The following is a 19,720-nucleotide window of genomic DNA, read 5'->3' as shown; positions in this document are numbered from 1 at the left end:
AGTTATAGAAAAGTTTTGAAAATAAAATAGCAGTAATATATTCCCACATTTCCATTTTGCTCCACGCCAGTTTTTTTCAAAAACACACATGCAATGTGGATGCACATATTTCCACATATGAGACGGCCCCTATGTGTTTAAGGTCGGGAGTTAAATTGAGATTCATTGACATTTCTGACAGCGGTCTCATGTTCGAGATAACTCTAATGTGAAGAGGCCCTCATTAAGCATGGAATTCCCTGAGCTGCACGTCAACTGATTATTCAACCACTAAATGTAAATGGTATTATATATATACGGCGGGCGGGGAGTCTCTGCACTGTTGCGTGTGTGGGTTGTTTGTGCACACATGTACAATAAATGTGTGTCCTGTCCTCGATGAATACTGTAATTGGCAGTTATATGGCTTGAGTGTGCATTATTGACGCCTGTGACTATTATATGTGTTCCTACAGTAAAGTCACCGTTTGATGTCTACTCCAGCGACATAAAGACGGTGGCTACGTCTCACGATAGTTGAAAGCCCGGCCGTTAGATTTCTAATGAAAGAACTAAGTGCAGAGGCACAGAGGCAGAACTCATCTCGGAGAAAGGTCACATGTAGTGATAGCCCTTCACCGTGGATTTGAAGGCTTTCTTTCCAATATCCTGTGCCATAATTAATGCACGGGCACACCGGTTTCAAAATGTTCCGACAGGCTTCCGGAAAGAACGAGAAAAACAACAAGAATGGTACATCAGGTTTGGAGTTTTTATTGGATCAACAGCAAACTTACATCTTTTTATTTTTCTATAAAGCATCTACATGATGGGGTTGTATATGCTGTATATGTATAAGACCTGTGGTTGCATTGGTTTTGATAGTGATGGTGTGTCTTTCTGTTATATATTGCAGTTTGTATATGGAGATAACTCTTCATGCTAAGGTGGTGAGCATACTCAATCGCAATTGTGAGAATTTTAGCATGCTAACGTTAGCATTTGCATCAAATTCAGCCTCACAGAGCCACAAGCATCACTGTAACTTTAATCTTTGTGTTTACTCCTGTTAGAAATAGGCTTCTTGTGCAATGATTGTCCCTCCATCTTATCATCATATGTCATTTTTATATTAAAGTACGCTATATTGGAAACTTTAGCAACAAAAAAAACTACATTTGCACTCAATAGGATCCAATAACTTCTGATTCAGGGATGATCACATTAAATTTGCATTTTGTTTTGGTGGAACGCTTTTTCACATGAATATTTATTTCCACGTTTTTTTTTCATATAAATATATATATGAGTATGGTTGTCAGGCACTATCAGTGCATTTTGCTGTCCTTTAATCTAACGCCTGAATATTGTAGCGTATTCCACTTAACAACAAATACCACGCAACCGTCGGCGGATGCAATTCCTCCGAGTGAATGGGACAAATCATTTCAGAAGGGACTTCAAAGGGAAGAAGCACACTGACCGCTTCCTACCAGAGAGAAGAGAGAGATACAGGCTGAAATAAATAAATAACTGTGAGTTGTACAAATTGATCTCGCAACGGCATGGGTACATTGGTTTACTTCAAAACATGTTTCCCCATGCGGGTATTTTCATGCTGTGTTTTCTTTAAGAATCTCAAAAAGAAGAAATAATACATTTTTATGTTAATTTTTGGAGATCTCTCTCTAAGTGTGAGCTCGCTTCCTCAGAGGGAATGGCAGTGGCTTGATTGCACTAGAGGGTATATTTTCTACCCATCCTCGTGCTGTGTAGTATGTATACATGCACTTATATGTGTATTTCTACCAGCAAATCAATTCCCCCATTTGCCCCTCAATTGCTTTTTCCATATCGACAACTCATCCTGTCTCCTTCAGACACTGTAATAAACCCAAACAATGAAAAAATTGCCGCCTATAAAAATTTCAACAGTGCCAGGCAGGCCGACTGGCTGTTTTAAAAGTGGCTAAAATGCCATTACTGTGGCAGATCTGGATGTGAAATGTCATATTGGAGCAGCCCCACTGTGCCTGCAGCCCAGAGTAACGCTGCCTCTTTGGAGACTCCAGCTGCCTCCCACTGATGAAAGACCGTCCAGCAGCTCCGTTTCTCTGCAACCTTTTACCATCACCTGACCTTTGGACTGCAGAAATGCCTTTGATACCGTGCCATGCAGTTTGGTATTTGCCTCTCTATATATCATGACGTGTGCTTCTCCCGGGTGAGGGTGAACTCGTCCGTTTTTAATGAGTGTCAGAATGTAAAGTGTTTACTCTTCTACCTTTTGCTTCTTTTGTGTTCTTCTGATTTTTTAAGATAGGTAAGGTAACTGTGTAGTTGATGGTGGTATTTGATTTTTTTTCTGGTGCACTCATCTCTTATTCGAAAAGCTCAAGGTCAAAGTGGCTTTGGAAGTGTTATGAAGATTTAGATCAAATTAAAGGACAACTCAAAGATTCTCATACTGTTATGAATCACCAATCAGTGATCAGTGTTTTTTAACATTTCTTAGACCCCTTCAATTTCATGCATTTCTCACAATAACTTGCAGGTAGTTTAGCGTTTAGAACAGTTTCGTCAAAGCTCTAATGTTTTGCTTCCATCTCTCAGTGTGGCTTCGGTCTGACACTCACAGTTAAATTCATTACTGACTGTAATCAGTGTCGCGAAATATTGCTTTTGTCTTGAAAATGTTAGAAAACAGTGAAAAAATGTCAAAATAATTGCAAACCAATCGATGAATCGGTGTGTAGATCGAAGCGTCTACAATTTGTTAACATGAGACAGAGGTTGCTCATGAACCAAAACGATGGACTGTATTATAAAAATGTGTGTCTCAAAATTATAAGCATATTATCCAAATATTTGACATTAGTGATTAATAAATATACTGTATTCTTTGATTTTGAAGCTGATGATGCTCCAATGGTCCCGCAAAGTTTGGATAGTGCAACTTCTTCTACATGGAGATTGATTGAAAGCACATGAGTTATTTATATTGCATATTTATATGCCATTTGTATGTAGCGTCAATGGACATACAGCAGCTCTACTATACTTTTTACACAAGTTTCTCCAATTAGTCTACATAAGGACATTTAAATAAGCTGAGTTATGCTACAATGTGCCTCTGTGACAGACTGGTGCTTTGCATACTGGGATACCCTCCAATATACGAGCAAGTCAGAATAGTAAATGAATACACTTTTGGTGGAGAGGGAGAGTCGAGAGCAACGCTTGTAGTAAAAACCATTATAGCTGCAAGAGTAGGACTGGATATCGTTAAGAACAGTACTTCATTCTTATTACCTTTTTTTCTACTTCGATACCCGTCATTTTAATCATTGTTCATCGATTGGAGAAAGGTTTCGTTTGACTGGAGAAACAACGCTGCTACATGGGAGGAGGTTATTTCGGTTGATACCTTCATGGTGTCAAGTGCCGATAGCCCCGAGCAAGAGATGAGAGTGCCTCTATGTTTGTTACATGTCAGTAAATGGAGGTTCTAGAGAGAAAGGACCTTCAGCTCTGCCACACCGAAACAGCTCACAGTGTGCTGGGGTTTCATGCCATCGACTATCGGACAGTTGGAAAAAAAAACACAGCTATAGTGACAGTAATTTATCCTGACGTCCAGGTTTGAATTTACCACCGGTTCCCAAAATTGGATTGAAATAACTTTAAAGTGTTAACTCATATTTCCTTCAGATTAAATCTGTCCACGGGACTCTGCAGCTGCCGGACACGACTAAATTGGCTCAGCCATTCTGGAACTGTTGGTTTTTCGGGGGTGCGGCGTTGAAAATGAAAAAAAAAAAAAAAAAAAAATGTTGGACATTTCCATAACTCTCGGAGAAGACTTAATAGCTGCAGTGACATCCTTCTGGGCGCAGGTTGACCTGCTTGGCATATTTGAAGACGAAATAATGACACTCATGACTGCAGCCTGGGACTGACTGGACACCCCGCTGCTTCCTTCCATCTTCGCTTCAGTAAATTCACCATGTGGTGATCATTGAACTCAACTCTCCCTGATGTAGGGCAGCTTATGTTGTGGGTTAATACTTGGTGGACTGCTGCTGGACCTGACCGCAGCTTTAAAAACGACTTGTTTTGATCGTGTGATGCTATAATAGATTATTAGGTTTGTTCCAAATGCATCTCTTAAATGGCTGTTCAGTGTTTGTTATAAGACCTTTGCTACATGGCACAGTTTACAATGAAAATGATGGCAAATTTACCACTGAAAATGTATTATTTTTGCAAGCGTCTCCTTTTAAGCAGACTGGATATTTATCAGCTGTAGCTAGCCAAATATTTAAGCTAACATAGCTTCATGGGTCGATTGGGAAACACTTGACGGCTACATATGACGCTAACAGACTGAGGCTAAGCTCCATGTCCCAGCCAGAAGACATGGAAATAAACAGCATTGTTCTTGTTTGCAGTTGAGCACTAGTTAGTCCTGTTCCTTAGTATCGTAATAAAAAAATGTAAAATCGGTTATTTCATTCTAACATAATCCCGTTTGGCTCCTTGGTTTCCAAACTTGGATTAGCAAGTGCTTCATTGTTCACATGTTCAAACAGTGTGTGTTCATGTTGCTATGCTACCGAGAGGAGGCTTTTAGGATGAGGACCAACGGATGTTTTTGACGAACATAAGACTGTGTCAGCTAACGGGGTTTCGTTAGCTGAAAGTTTAAGAGCAGGACGAAGCTGCTCATGTTAGCTGCTAACAGTCATACAGTCCAATGCATTTTGCCAAGTGTCTGACTCGTACAATACACCTGCTTTTGCCCAATATGAATAAATACCAGTCCCCCTTCTTTAAAGCATACGGGAACTTAGATCTTTCCAACGTCACCCCTGCACTTAAAACTGAAAACAATGCAGCACTTGTTTGAACGACTTGTTTGTGGACTCTGGCAGCAGCAGTGGGTTTGAGGGCTGAGTGCCTGGGAGGGGGGTAGGGGGGCGGGGGGGGGGGGACCTGCAGTGTCCACAGCTGGATAGCATGGCAGAGGTTTTAAATGTCAGCGTCGAAGGGGGATGTGGCTGCCATTTGGCCTGACAAGCTGCATGCCAAGGGACTGGCAGCGGGATGCAGGGGCAGGGTGCTCCCGGTCCCGGTCCCGGCCACAGAGCTCTCACCTCCTGCCATTTATCATGCGGCTACTCGCCTAGCGCATCTGGCACCCTCGCATCGGCGGCAGCAGGAAAAAGCATGTTGCTGCGGGCTAACCGGTGGCCCGTGGTAATCTTTTTTAACATCGCCAAAAAAAATTAGGGCAGACGTATTCGTTTGAGTAAAATCCAGTCCAGAGTGGAGTTTAGTTGTTGGAAACGCAGTCATATTTTTGAGTGGTTTTAGTTTAGGAGCATTTGGGCAGATTGTGCTGCTGAAATGGACAATATGTTTCCAGAAACAACAATCTAATAGTGCAGGACGGGTTGTAAAAGCAGTAATCCCAAGCACTAAACAATTACCATCTCTGTTGATAGCCGTGCTATCCAATAAAAGAGGACACACACAGAATATACTGTAGTCATCCATTCATCGTTATCTATAAATTAGTCGCGGCTGTCTTTTTAGCAAACACTACATTTTGAGTTTGCGGTTGATGTGAAGCAGATTAATTATTGCTCAGTGAGCCCTCAATACGGAAACCACTTTGCTCTCAGCAAATTAAATATAATCAACTGTCATATCATCTTTTATTGACTTTAATTGACTGTAATTGTGAATCCTGCTGTAACTGCTAGTTACTGTCTGCATGGCAAGGTCAACTAAATTGCTTGATGAGCTGTTATGGTCTTTTACATGACGACCTTGACTTCGGGAGGGTGTATGTGTGTCTTCCATCTGTGGTGATAAAGCATGAAATGAAACCAGAACACTCGGCTTTACAGCATCTCCTGTTTGTATTTACTGCTTTAAAATGCTGTAATGGCCTGGTTTAATATGGCATGAATGTTTAAATGACAAATTATGTATATTAAACCTATTAAACCAACACAGCTATAAGATTTCAGTAGAAAAAGTGTGAAATTTTCCCAAAATAGGTGTTTCAACTTAGTAGAGAAAAATGCTAAAAGACTATATAAGTATGTTTTTCTCTGGAGAGCAAAAATATATTGAATCTAAATCAAAATATGGCAGAAAGTTGCAGAAATTGAAACTATGATATTCCTTTCTTGCTATTTGATATCTTCTAATCAATTACTGAGACTAATTAGGCCCGTCAGCCGCTGAAGACATGTTTGCTACACTATACGTTGTCTTTCATCCTAATATATGATGCAATCGTTGCAAATCCATGTGAAGGTGAAAAGCAGCCAAGATCAAACATCTGATGCTGTGAACTGGAGAACGATCCTGCTGTGATGGGATTTTTGCTTTACATATCACAGCCGTGTCCACGTGTGCACGTTTGCCAACTTTCTTCTTCTTCTTTTTTGTTGTTTTTTACAATCACGAACATGCTGTTGGGTGTCGTCGGTAAATGCACAGATGCAGGGAACACCTGACAGGTGGATCTCTGGTGTAAAAGGAGGATTACCTGCTCATTAACAGCAGCTTCCACAAGTACATCAAGCCTCCGTCGTTCTTTAAACCAGTTACGCGTCTGCAGCTTAAAAACATACACGACGACAGGATGTCAAACGTCTCCCGCTGTGGGACTTAATCTGTTTAGAACCAATTGAAGGAATTACATTTCATTGTCGGAAAACGACAAAAAAGGCGAAAAGGATCTCGGCAATCCATGTTCCGTGAACACACGCGATCGCACGTCAGTCACCGATTCATTATTCACTTTGAAGAAGGAATGGGAAAGAGAGACATCATCAGTGCTTCACAAAACGCCACGCGGAGTGTAATTATGTTTGAAAATAGGCCGGATTGATTATATGCATTCACAACAATGAGCTGTCGATGTATTATTACGTTACAGAGCAATCAAAGCCTTGACACGAATCAGAATGAATTGTGCCTCGATCATTTGTGATCGGCCGTACTTTGTGTTGTTGTCGGGGGGTTTGTGAAGAGAGATGTGAGCGGCTGATACCGCGGTTTAGCCTCGGCGGAGGCTGATTAGGGATTCACGGAGGTTCCTGCTCGGTTTGACTCGGGGGGCAGACTACTCTTATAAATCTGCTGGAGCTGTGAGACAGGCAGGCAGCAAGACACACGGGGAGTGTTAGCTCTGTTCGTGCAAAGGATTGTTTTGCAGGCCCCTGACTCCCCCCCACCCCCCAATCTGATTGGTGTGGCTTCATTAGCATGGGCCGTGGCTCCTCCAATTTGCAGTAATTAAAGAGAGAAATCAGAGCGCTTGCCTCCAGTCCAGACACTGTCAAGTGAGAGCGCCGTGGAACAGATCTAGCCTTGCAGGACGCTTGCCACTCTATAATCCCCCCCCCCCCCCCCCCCCCCCTCCCTCGTAAGAGTACGTCTGGAGGTTAGGTATGAGCTGTCTGTGCCAAGTTACCCCCTAAGTAACCCCCTGGGTGACACAGGCACACACGCCTCTCCCCCCCGTGGGCGCTCGCTGGGCCGGCGTTGTCATGGCGATAACAGGAGAAAATGGTTAATGGAGACCCTGATGAGAATTTATGAGGCTGTGGCTGTGTGCGTTTACAGGGGATACGACCCTTTAGCCTATCACGCGCCGCCTCCTGTGGTTCTACATGTATATCTCCACTTACGCAAGCTGCCGGCTGATCACCGGGGCGTATGGTCGGGCAGGCGGCCGCAATATGCCGCGAGTCCGGCGACGTACCAGGTACCAGCTGGAGGCACGTGGCGTCGGTCGGCCAATGAAGTTAATCCGGCGTGATCGGCGGAGCGTGTTGTTTTCATTTAGTCTAAAACAGAAGAATCTTGTCTGCTAATGTCTTGAGAGGCATTCTCATTGGGGCAATTTAAATACAAATTTTATTATAAGGTGTCTGTGTACCTCAGACGAAATTGAATTTGTTTGGTGCGGGACAAACGGCAGAGATGTGATCATATAAAAAGCGTTGATGCCAAACGTGGATAGCTAGCCATCAATACACCCCCTCTTAAATGGCCATTGGTGGTGTTTTACCACAGAAGTGCTTTTGGCTTCTTGTTTCCAGGTTGTTTTTAGCAGGTCGTGTCTGCTCCCGTAATGACTTGCAAGCTCCTGTATCTGTCATGAACATCATTATAAAAACAGGACAAGGGTCAGATGGAGAAGTTCAACAGCACACCAAATTAAAGTCGTTTAAAGTGAACTTCTGACCTCGGCGTGGACACTAATGGAGGCCCATCTGGAGTGTGAGGTCTTGTCAAGTAATTTTTTTTTTTTTTAAGGTACACATTTTAACCTTGTGGTGGATTTAATGAAGATTATTCTCTATGAAAATCGAAATTGCACATAGTTAAGAGAGAAAGAGCCAAACTTGAGCGAGAAAATTGAATGCTGGAGATGTATTAGTAAGTAAAATATGTGTATAATAAAGGGGCTCGGTTTGCAAATATTGATGGAATATTCCTAAATGTATGCAAATGCATGGAAACCTAGAAAGTAAGGACCACAACGCAAGGAGATGAACCAGGTTTATAATGAAATGCTCTTGTGAACAGAATTCAATGTGCTCCTCTATGGACCAGCCCTCAGGTTTGCTGTATGCTTCCTGATGCAAAGCAAATCTATTATTGCAACGAACTCTGCTGAATCCACTATGTTTCATCAGCACTGAAAAGAATGTCTGGATTATTGTAAAAAATACTGGGGGTGAACTGAGGACTTCTTTGCTGCAGCGACCTGCAATTCAACCTGAGCTGTCAGACACATTAGTTAACCGTTTTGTGACATTAATTACATGCAAAAATACAAACAATGCACGAATCATCGTGGGTACACTGAAGAGAAGGCAAAAAGGCGTAGACGAACTCTTCCACCATTAGCGCACAACGCAAGATGTGACAGATCATCTTGTCCTTGTCATTCCTTCCAGAAATTATCAAGTGGATCTCTGGAGTCGGGTAAGGCAGTCAAATCCCCCAACAGGCTGTTTGGACATTCACATTCAGCTCCACTCTGCTCTATATGTTCAAACAGCCATGGAGAAATCGTGTGTTTCAGAGGCTCTCAGATGTTCGGCAGGGCCCAGGTGTGGAAGAGGACCCATCCTATTGAACCCACGAAGTCACTCCACGCTCTCCTCTGAACACTTCTCTTTGTCCCTTTACTGTCAGTCTCAGTATCAGAGTCTAGCAGCCCACTAAGTCTCTTGTGACTGGGGGTTTCAATTATGAATGCTACCTTTGACTACCTCTGTTATTCCAGCAGCAGCCCACATATCCCTGCCTGCCACCACTCATGTGTGACTTGATGTATTGTCTCACTGTTTTCCCCCGTCCTTTCAAAATTAATTGCGGTTTTATCTCTCTCCAAGATAAAAAAAAAAAAAAAAAAAAAAAGCCAGCCGAGAAACATAATAGTCTAAAAGTAGTGTGGATTCTGTTCAAACAAAACAATTAAAAGACCTTGCTGTTTTCCTCCCTGTTTTTTGACTGTGGATGGAGGTTCTTCTTTTATCTCTCAGACAATAGAATGAAGTATTACCTTCAATTACCTGTAGCGATTTTTTTTTTAAGCAAACTCGGATCACGTTCTTGACCCGGCCATTTTATTTGGCGCCTAATGACTTTCCCCACCTACAGTGTCGTAATATCCCCTCATCAAAAACGAATTACATCTTAGAAGGAATCCTTGTCTTTGTGATTAATGTGTAATTTGCTGCGTCTCAGACCACAGTGCAAACATCCTCACCGATACTGAGTTGGTTTTACTTAGATTTTTTTAAGGTGTTGGCCATTTGCTAACTCAGTTTAATTAATTTGGGGGCTGGCACTTTAGCAAACTGGAACATTATCCTTGTCAAGTTGCTATTGTCAACACAGCTGCAGGTGGAGGGAATCATTACTGTCAGCTGGAACCAGTTGGGAATAAAGGCTGCTCCTTAAACAAATTCCTTTTCTTTTTTTTTAAGTTAAATGAAATGAACTCCACTTCCACAAAAACAGTTGACAGCTTGGTCTCGTCTGGAATGAACTAATCCGGCAAAGGACCCTTCTCGCATGCAGCCATTTTGACGTGTCACAGCACGGTAAAAAACAGGTGTAATTGACAGAAATTAATCCTGATTCCCGTTCTATTTAGTGTGTCACAGCCGTTTCCAGGGAGCCGGCATTCACAATACCGGCGTCTGGACCACAAATGGAACAGGACCATAATTTATTGTTATTATAACCCCTACAATAACGTGTCAAAATGGCTGCTGTGAAAAGGGCTCATTGTTTCAAGTAACCACTGTGTGTTATTGGCCTTTGATTACAAGTTTTATTGAAATGATTGTTTGCTGAGCGGCTTAGGAACATTTCCAAATGTTGAAGTGTGCATCGGGGTGTAGTAAAGAAAGAAACTCTAGAGCAAAATTGTAAGACATATGTTTATCTGCCTTTATATGTAATCGATGGCACGTTGAGCTAACTAGCTTACTATTCACAGAAGGTCAATAAACACATCATTAAGTAACATTTTATTATGTCGGGGGGTTACGGGTTTCATTAAGAAAAAAAGCCCTGAGCCGAGACAGCGAGGCCAGAGGTGTTGCTAAGTTGAATATGTGAGTCTAGTCTGCCTGACTCATTGATCCTGGATCTGACGGAGGTTTGAGCTGGACTCGACCTTGGCTCTGAAACATCAGCGGCCCGGCTGTGCTGCGTTTTGATGAAACCGAGGTGCAACGGATTTGTGATGGCGACCCTTTCCCGCCTTTCTTTCAGTCTCTTTCCATATGGATCTTCACCTGGTGAGGATGCTAACTTTTTGTTAGCTTTAGCCTCTGTCTTTTAGCATCATGTGCAAGCATCAATCCAGTGCAATATTTCAGACCTCTACAGGCTTCTTGTTTTAATATGAGCCAGATGGAGACCGTGGTTGAGATTATGTTATCTTTTAGTTACAGCTGATAAAACTCTGTCAGTGACAGTTAAGCTACTAAATTGAGAAGCTGCTTCTGCCTATACTTCTGTCTGGAATCAAGTACCCACTGTTTAAAAACTGATTTCTGGGGTAGTAAACCGCATGTGTCATGTTTGAGAACGGAAACTTTATGGGAAGAGAGACTCGGCTCGCAGTAAAATGAGCCGGAATTGAACAGAAAAGGGGCTTTGGCTGATCTCTTACACCATCGGATACAGATTAGACCATAAAATCCTGCCTATTCTTCGCTTAACCTATATATCATAAATCATCAGTTGACCTCAGCACACTGTACATGTAGAACGATTAAAAAACAGACAAAAAAAGAGCACTAAATATGCATCACTTTGTTGTCACCCTCATAGGTTAGAGCAAACGTTTTCTATCGTTTTACAGACATGGTGTGATTTCTCTACTCCGGGCTGTGACGCTGCAACACCGTGTCTTTTTTGAAGTGCGCATTGTTGTGCGTGTGTGTGTGTGTGTGCGTGCGTGGGTTCGCCTCTTGCTTTAAATATAGTCAAGATGACAGGCATAGCATTTACCTTGATGTTTACTGCTTTGAACTACTTGGCACGGGCGATGCCTGGGCTGGGATTCACATAAGAAAAGAGGGCCTATTTGAACAAGCCCATCTGGGGGAAAATACCAGAATGACATGGCTGACACACACACACACACACACACACACACACACACAGACACACACACGTAGGCTTTGAATGCTTCCTCTCTGAGCAAGTGATGAGCATGAGACACAGCAATTCAGATGTTTCAAGTAAAACCCAGAAATGGGACCTTTTTGTGTCTTTGAACATCATCCATTAGGAAATATGGTCTCTCTCTCTCTCTCTCATCTCTCTCTCTCTCTCTCTCTCTCTCTCTCTCTCTCTCTCTCACACACACACACACACACACACACACACACGCCGTGACACAATGCGTGTAAGTCTCTCACAGTGAGTGATGTTTAAAAGGGAATTTCGATGGGAGAGCAAGGTGTCACCTTTTTATATCTAATCTCATCATAAGTGCTGTTTTATAACATGGTAAGGAGAAATCAAACCGTCAAACCACCTGAAAAAAAACACACCAAAATTACATCACTGTGCTGTGAATGCAAATAGGCGGACTTTCAAACCTAAATTCTGTGTTTTGTTGCGAACGTTAAAGATAAGCATGGAGATAAAACATAAAAAAAAAAAAACAGATTAGGTTACACACACTAATATCACTCCAGCAACAACAATAACAGCTGGTGGATTTGATAAAGAAAAGAAAAAAAAAAAAAAAAAAGGAACACCCTAGCGTGTTTCGTTTCGCATACGTTTCTCTCGGCGTTACAGTTGGAAGCTAATCCTCCGACACCTTCCCCAAATGGAGCCGCACCAACAGTCGTGCTCAGATATTATTATGAATAATTTATCGCACCCCCCGTTTTCAAAGAGCCGAGCAGGAGAGAGAACTATTTTTGGGTGTAATGGTATAGGCGCGTTAGTTAAGTCTGCAGGTACGCGTGGCAGCTGTTGGTTTCTCCCGCAGCAGCATTAGCCTCTCTCTGATAGCGTTAACACTGTGATTGGTTTGTGGCCCACCGGCTCAGTGTGCCACCGGGCTTCTGTTTGCTCAAATATATTACAATCTCAGACTTCTTTTTTTTTTCTGTCTCCAGGCGAAGGTGTCCTTCCAGTTACACACACTCCGATGCACATACAGTACACCTATATGCATGGTTTGCACACGCAGGGACGTAATGCATCTAAAAAATTGTTCAGGTGCAAGCAAATATCCTCAACTAGCATGCACAAGCTCCGCTCCGCCATCTGAGATAGTGCACTTGATCGTGACATTTGTTTAACATCCCCCCTCGCCCCCTCCTCTTGAAGTGCCGCATACCTCTTTCTCCCGTTGTTTAAACACCCGTTCCCATCGTTTTTTTTTCCTTTTTATTATTAGAAAATGTGAAATGTGTCACGGAGGCAAACACCGGAGCATCAGGAAGGCCAGATAAGCCCTGGCAGGACTCACACGCCCGACTGTTCGAACATGTGTTACCCCCCCGAAGGAAGTACTTACTGGTTTTTGGACACCGAAGGCGTGACAGCGTCTGCAAATATCACCAGTGACCATAAGAGTGATTTCAGTATGTTCCAGAATCTACAGCTTGTAGGTTTTTTCTTTTTTCTCTCTGGCGAGAGTGAATCGAAGCGCGTCGAACCTTCCCTGGTGTGATAACCATTAGCACCGGCCTCGCTGGAGGACGTGACACTGGGTTGTGAAATCGTACTGTGCTAGTAGCAGTGGCTGAAACGTGTGAAAATGTGTCCATTTACGCAGAGTTCAAGTGAAGGAAAGAAACACAACAGGTGCCAAAGTCAGGCTTTCCCTTCAAAGGGCAGGTGGAGATGGTGTCTGCTTCTTGGTAGACATTTTATTTTATTTTTTTTCCCTCCCTCCATCCACGGCGGTGTCGGGGGAATACTCTTGTTTGGATGAGTGTGGATTTAGATAGGGCTGACAGGTGGATGACCAGGGTATCTGCTATGAAAAAGAGTGAGCGGGGCTCTCTTCCAGTTCACCAGAGAACATGACAGATATGATCGTGTGGTTGACTTAATGTAGGGGCTGATATTCTGGGGGATTAACTTCCGAAGCCACTATTTCTTTTCTCTCTAAAAAAAAAACCCACTCACTGGCGGTCATGATAAAAAAAAAAAAAAGTCTCCCACCATGCGTTACCCTTGCATCCATCTTGCATTCAAGCAACAGTGAGCACTGCAGATAATTCTGCATTGTATTCACACTGAATGCTGCGAGATAAAAAAAAAAAAATCTGCCTTTCAGACGACTGGTGGGTGCGCCATTTTTGTGCCCTCTGGCTGGCGGGAAAAAAAAAAATCTGAATGTGGATTCAGAATAATTCCTGATAAATGAGGATGCAAGTGTGCAGAGAGCATGACGTGAAAAGTGTCACCCGGTGACACGTCAGGAAGGAGCACATCTCCCCGAGTTTAGTCTTTTTTAAAGAACAAAAAAACGATAACAAAATGGACTGATAATTCCATTTTTTGTTGCTTTATATGCAAGGTGTATGTCAGAGTTTTGGGGACGCCTAAAGAGACTAAATGTTGAGTCAGTTTGAGGTGTTCTGGTCCACGCGGGTCCGCCTGGTTGGCTCTGCTTTCTCGAAGGTGGGGTGGCGTCCGATGCGGCACCGGACCCAGGCTGGACAGCGAGCTGGTTTTTGTTCTCCCCTTCACATTGCCAACTCCAGCTGTCACACAGAGGGACAATAGAGGAGAGGAGGGGGTGCTCTCTGAATGGAAAAAATAAACTGGAGAGCCCCCCCCACCCCCACCCTTCCCCGTCACACAGCCCCCCTCCCCAAGACTCGTCATCTGCATTTGACAGGACCCCCGTCCTCCTCTCTTCACCGCCCCTTTTCTTTTTCTTTCTCCCTTTCTCTCCCCGTGCTTCCATAATCCCCCTCTCTCTCTCTCTATCTCTCTCTCTCTCCCTTCTAAGTGCAGCTGTTGCTCTCCATTGGATCTTTTTTTTTTTTTTCCAGGCTGATTGCTAATTAGGATAGCTTTTTTTGGGTGAGTTTTATCTTTAAAACTTGTTAAACTTGCAATTTTCCTCTCCTTTTTCTCCCCCCCAACTCTTTATTCTGGCAGATCTGAGAAAGGAAGCAGAGAAAAGACTTTAGCCAATTACACACAATTTACTTTAAAGGCTGAACCTTTTTTTTTTTTTTTTTTTTGTCAGACTGCACCCAATGTCCCATGCAGCATTCATATAGTTTACAACTACTGTACTGTGCGGTAGCCTCTTATTATAGTGCTCACTTCAGCTTTGAATGCAAAAGCCTACTTTGAAGAATAGACTGCCCCATCTCCCTTATTCTGCTCACATAACTGAATCCCCGGGAGAGGGAGCGCAGGAAAAGGAGAGCCTGAGAAAACAGCAATTCACACACCAAACACAGAGACCCCTAGTAGCTCAACAAATGAGTGTCTAGCCCTATGTCCATTCATATCGCCCCTCGGCCCGCAAGCCTATTAGCCAGGCATCGCTCCTTGAACATTCACTGTCGACAACATGTGGAGGCATCGCTATAGCAACCAGTGGATATGACATGTGCAATGGACGGGGACTCCTGAGCTGCTGAATATAAGGAGGGGCTCAGCCTTAACTAAATGATCGCAAAAAAAAAAAAGAGAACCCAACCCCACCACCTCCCCGTCTCTTTTCATTGGCACGGAGGCGCTGAAAGGACTCACTAGTGGGGCTTCTGCACATTCTTCCGAGGCTCGGAAAATCAGGCGGGCATATCCCACATTCTTCTTCCCTTTTCTTATTCTCTCTCCCGACTCTCCCTTTTTCTCTCTCTCCTCTCTTTCCCCGTTTTTTCCCTTCATCTTCGTGTTGAAGCCGCGGTCTTTTGTTGGCGCCGGGGGGACGCATGGGGACCCTCGCAGGGGAACTTTTTTTTTTTTTTTTTTTTTTTGGAGAAAGCGGGCTGAGTGGGCGGCCGGGACGCACAAACGCTCCTTCTCTTCTTTTTTTTTGGAGCTGCGGCGGGCGTCACTGGTTCTCCATGCTCTCTGGAATACAGCACACAGCATCCTCCGTCCTCCGCTGCGAAATGTGCGCTCTGCCCCGCGACATGGATTTAGGTAATTATCTCCCGGCTTGAAAACGTGTATCTGTCCTGTTCTCTCTCTCTTTTTCCCCCTTTCTCTTAATGCGTCAAATGCGTAAAAACGCGCCTTAAAGGACCGGCTTTGAAAACTTGTCATCGGTGTAACATCACGTTGAAAGCTGGATTGCGGTGTGAATGTTTTTGTGTGTCTTTTTGCGGAACATTTTTAGTAGCGCCTGTTTCGTTTTGTGTCGCCCTCTCTGCTGCGATATTCTGCTGAGGCTGGGCTTTTTTGGGATAAAATGTGATCGAGGATCGGAAAAGAAAAAATATATATAGTTGAACCCAACGTAAAGTGATGGAAATGACCGTGTAATAGTGGATGCGGAGCCCCGGTGGTTTGCTGCGAGCACATCTGGGCTGCAGAGGACAAAGTTTGTGTGCAGGTTCACCCTCCTGGTGCTGCCGGGCTCCAACTCACAGTCTGAGGGCTGGAAGATGCTAAATTCGCTCTGTGTTTGCAGAGATCCATCTGATTTAATAGTAGCACGTCAAAAACAAAAAAATACTCGCAATAATCTTATTTATATAGCATTATTTTTTATTCTATTCTGGGATTTAATTCCTAATATCCAGGGTAGGATTGACTGACTAGAAATGCACATTTTATGTTGCAGTTGTAGTGAAAATATAAGTTAGTTCATATAAAATCCGTTTATTTTTCATTTTCATTATTTTGTAAGGAGTTTACAAATACGCCTAAAAAAATAGGCCTTATGTTTTTCTCTATATTTACAAAATTGCGGCATTTTTTTGAGCACTTGAGAATAGCATCCTTTTAAAATGCCGCTAAATTTTACATGTGATCTTTTGTGTTCATCGCAGGGCACATTTTAACTCCTTTAAATGTAAAGCTGATTCCAAACCTCTGAAATCTTATTGTGGCATCAATTGTAGTTTCAACTTTAAGCAGCGACCGTTGAGGTTTGTCAGTTGTGTGTTCGGGGGGGATTTTCTTGTACTTCTTGAAGGCATTGTGATGGGAGTGAATGGATCGCCAGCCGCCCCAACAACACCTCTCTGCCTGACCTTTCCTCTATCATTTGAATAATCCAGAGCACCGAAATCCATCTGCCCCTTGTCTCCTCTCGCATTGGCTAATTCACTACACATGGGCGACGTGAATAGAAGAGAGACACAGAAGAGGAAAGTCTTTCAGAGGCAGAGAGTAATAACTTCACCGAGTCCTGTACAAATAGCACCGGTGTTTGAAAGGAATCAATAAAAATGAATTTACCGAGATCTGAAAGAATTAATGGAGGGAAGAAAAAAAAAATCTCTCGTGGTGGTGCGTTCTATGCCCATCTGAAATTCGAATGAAAAATTCAAATGGGAAAACATTCAGCTCTAATTATTTGTGCAAGCTTTGATTTTGGTAACGTTTGGTCTAATAGCAATTTACATATTTTGATTTTTTTTTTAGTGTTTCTGAATATTTTTGTGAGATAAATCTGTTTTTAAGGTGTTCCCTAATTATAGTAAAGTAAAAATGATTACAAAAAAAACATTTTTTTTGAAGCAAAGGGCCAGAACTCTAAAGGCCCATGAAGGCAATTGTTCACCTTACATCTCCTCCCTTTTCCTCCTCCTCCTCCTCCTCCTCCTCCTCCTCCTCCTCCTCCTCCTCTCCTCTGCCTTTCGGTATCGCCTCTGGTGTCTTTCTAACACAATTACCGCCTTCAAACATTCTTTTATGCTTGCAGTGCGTTTCAAGCTTGTTTGCTCCCAAAGTGGAAATGCTTTTTTTTTTTTATTATTATTATTCATTTCAAGGTGTTAAATAGTAAGAGTAGCCACAGATTGCAGAGGGCTCTTTGATGAACTCGATTAGAATGTTTTCTGTTTTTTTTCCCCACAATAAAATAATGAAGTTAAAGGAATGGCTTGGAGTTGTCAGGCAGCTTTCAACCAATAGGTCTACAGGGGGCACTTTGGTTCCAGAGGCAGCAGTCTTTAACGACTACACCGACGTGACATGTTTTGTCTACAGTGCAAAAAAAAAAGAAGAAAGTTGAATATTGAAAACGTCTAATGAGGGTTTTTAACGTGCTGTATATTCAGTCTTTTAGCGTGTGATTGTGTGCGAGAGGATACTGCCTTATCAACGAGTGCTCCAGCAAATTGTCTGATATATTCATTTGATCACTGAACAGAAACGGACGAGTCATTGGATGGAGGCCATCCCTCCCCTCTGTACCCGTACACGAGCCTCTTCAAACCTCTCAGTTGTTGTGTAGCCTCTTAGAGCTTGATTAAAACGACATGCTCGACCACAGCAATTGCAATCAACAGCAACCGTCGCCAGGCTAGCGCGGTAATGGGGAAAAAAAAAAAAAAAAAAAGACCTCGCCGTACGCACATCTGCTAAAACATTGGCAATTACGAACCCCACAAGGTCAAACCATATTGTTACTGGCGTGAGGTGAAGTGTCTTGTTTTTGGAAATACAAGCTGTAGACATCCTTCAGCCGGCCCATTAGACCCCCCTCAGGCTAAATGTCAGAGCTCGGCCATTTTTTTTATTTCATCTTGTAGATTTGATTCACTTCACCCATCAATCTTTCAATCTCGCATGAAGGCGATTCGGAGCCTGCTGATGTATCGGTGCGTTGTTATTGATATTGCCCTTTTGCAGATAGCTACATGTATGCAGCTGATACAATTAGCTCAAAAACTGCATGTCTTTTGCAGAAACCCCATGTTTTTTGTGTCAGTCAAAGGGCGATTTATGTCAAATATGCAGGGGGAAAGACTCTTCTTAGAAAGTTAAATGCAAAACCAACTTGGCTACGATGTCTATATTTTATGCAATCAGCAAAGGAGATCTTAAACAGTAGCTACATATTAGGTATCATTAATTATCCCTCCAAATTAATGCTCCTAATTATCGCCGTTATGCTCTCAAAATATTCTGCAGCAGTGGGTGCCCACGGGGGAATTTATCACCACGGTAAATGGCCATGAGTGGACCAATTATCAACAACGTAGGGCAATTCTTTAACCTATACGCTGATCAGAAACCTCTCCGATGATATTATAGCATTAAAAAAACGAGTCTGCCGTTGTGAGACAAAGCCTATACCTTCCTGATTGAATTATCATGCAGTGGGGGTGTGAATATTTGAAAAGGCCTTTCTGTTGAAGTGTGTGAAGGTCCAGTCTGGGTTGCCTGTCTCTCTCCCTCCAGTCATGGTAGCCATTAGCTGTGCAGGGCTTGGGCCCAGGGCCTAATCCAGCCAAAACTCAGGACCAGAGGAGCTAATTAAGCACAAGCTCTTAGTATCCCAACCTCCTGTAGCTGCACAGTGCCAGCCCACCCCATGCCAGCACTAAATGGGGTTGTAAATATCTATAGTGGGGCACAGTGTGGAGACGGCACCGGACAAGGGGCCGGCGATAGAGGTTGACCGAGCCTGAATGCGTATTCTAAGGCTATTAGAGCTGGCTAATGAGAGGGGCAGACAGACAGAAAGAGCGGGAGAGGAAGTGGAGGTAAAGGGAGGACTCGCTGTTCGTATTCTTTTCACGTGAAAGTGGAGACAAGCCTTCAGCTGAGAGGTGATGCACCGCAGCTTTGATGTGACGGCTGCTGCTCCAAAGAACAAGACTACGTCAATCAATCAAAAAGAAAAAGATGGAGTGGCATCTTTCCTGCTCTGACTGTGTGTTCTCTCTCTCTCTCCGTCTCTCTCTCCAGAGAGGCAGCCTGACCCAGATACCGGTGGTGAAGGAGACCAGGGTGGAGTCGGGCCAGTTCCTGCTGCTCTCCGTCCTCTGCATGCTCTTCATCCTGGTGGCGCTGGCCGTGTCCACCACCTTCTTCTGCGTGCGCCAGCGCTCCCACCTCCGCATGAAGGAGAAGCTGGCCAGCCTGGGGACTGACACCAGCACCGATGCCACCGCAACCTATCAGGTTAGACCGGCCCCCCCTTTCCCGCTGTGAGCCAATCGGAGGCCGGGACACTTGGCCTGTGCTCCGCCATTGGACGAAGGCGAACTCACGCATTTTACGA

The 19,720-nt window shown here is 43.5% G+C and overlaps 1 protein-coding gene across 1 annotated transcript in view; it reads left to right on the top strand.

The window, feature by feature from the left end:
- ptprn2 (protein tyrosine phosphatase receptor type N2) overlaps positions 1-19,720 on the top strand; it is a 106,865-nt gene that overhangs the window by 64,421 nt on the left and 22,724 nt on the right. The window contains exon 12 of the mRNA XM_084034213.1: positions 19,405-19,620. Coding sequence (XP_083890339.1) covers positions 19,405-19,620 — 216 coding nt within the window. The remainder of the gene's footprint in view (positions 1-19,404; positions 19,621-19,720) is intronic.

The sequence above is a fragment of the Eutrigla gurnardus genome, assembly GCF_963514095.1.
Source record: "Eutrigla gurnardus genome assembly, chromosome: 18".
Lineage (NCBI taxonomy): Eukaryota > Metazoa > Chordata > Actinopteri > Perciformes > Triglidae > Eutrigla > Eutrigla gurnardus.
The sequence above is the reverse complement of the archived record's forward strand: the minus strand, read 5'-3'. Positions and strand labels throughout refer to the sequence as shown.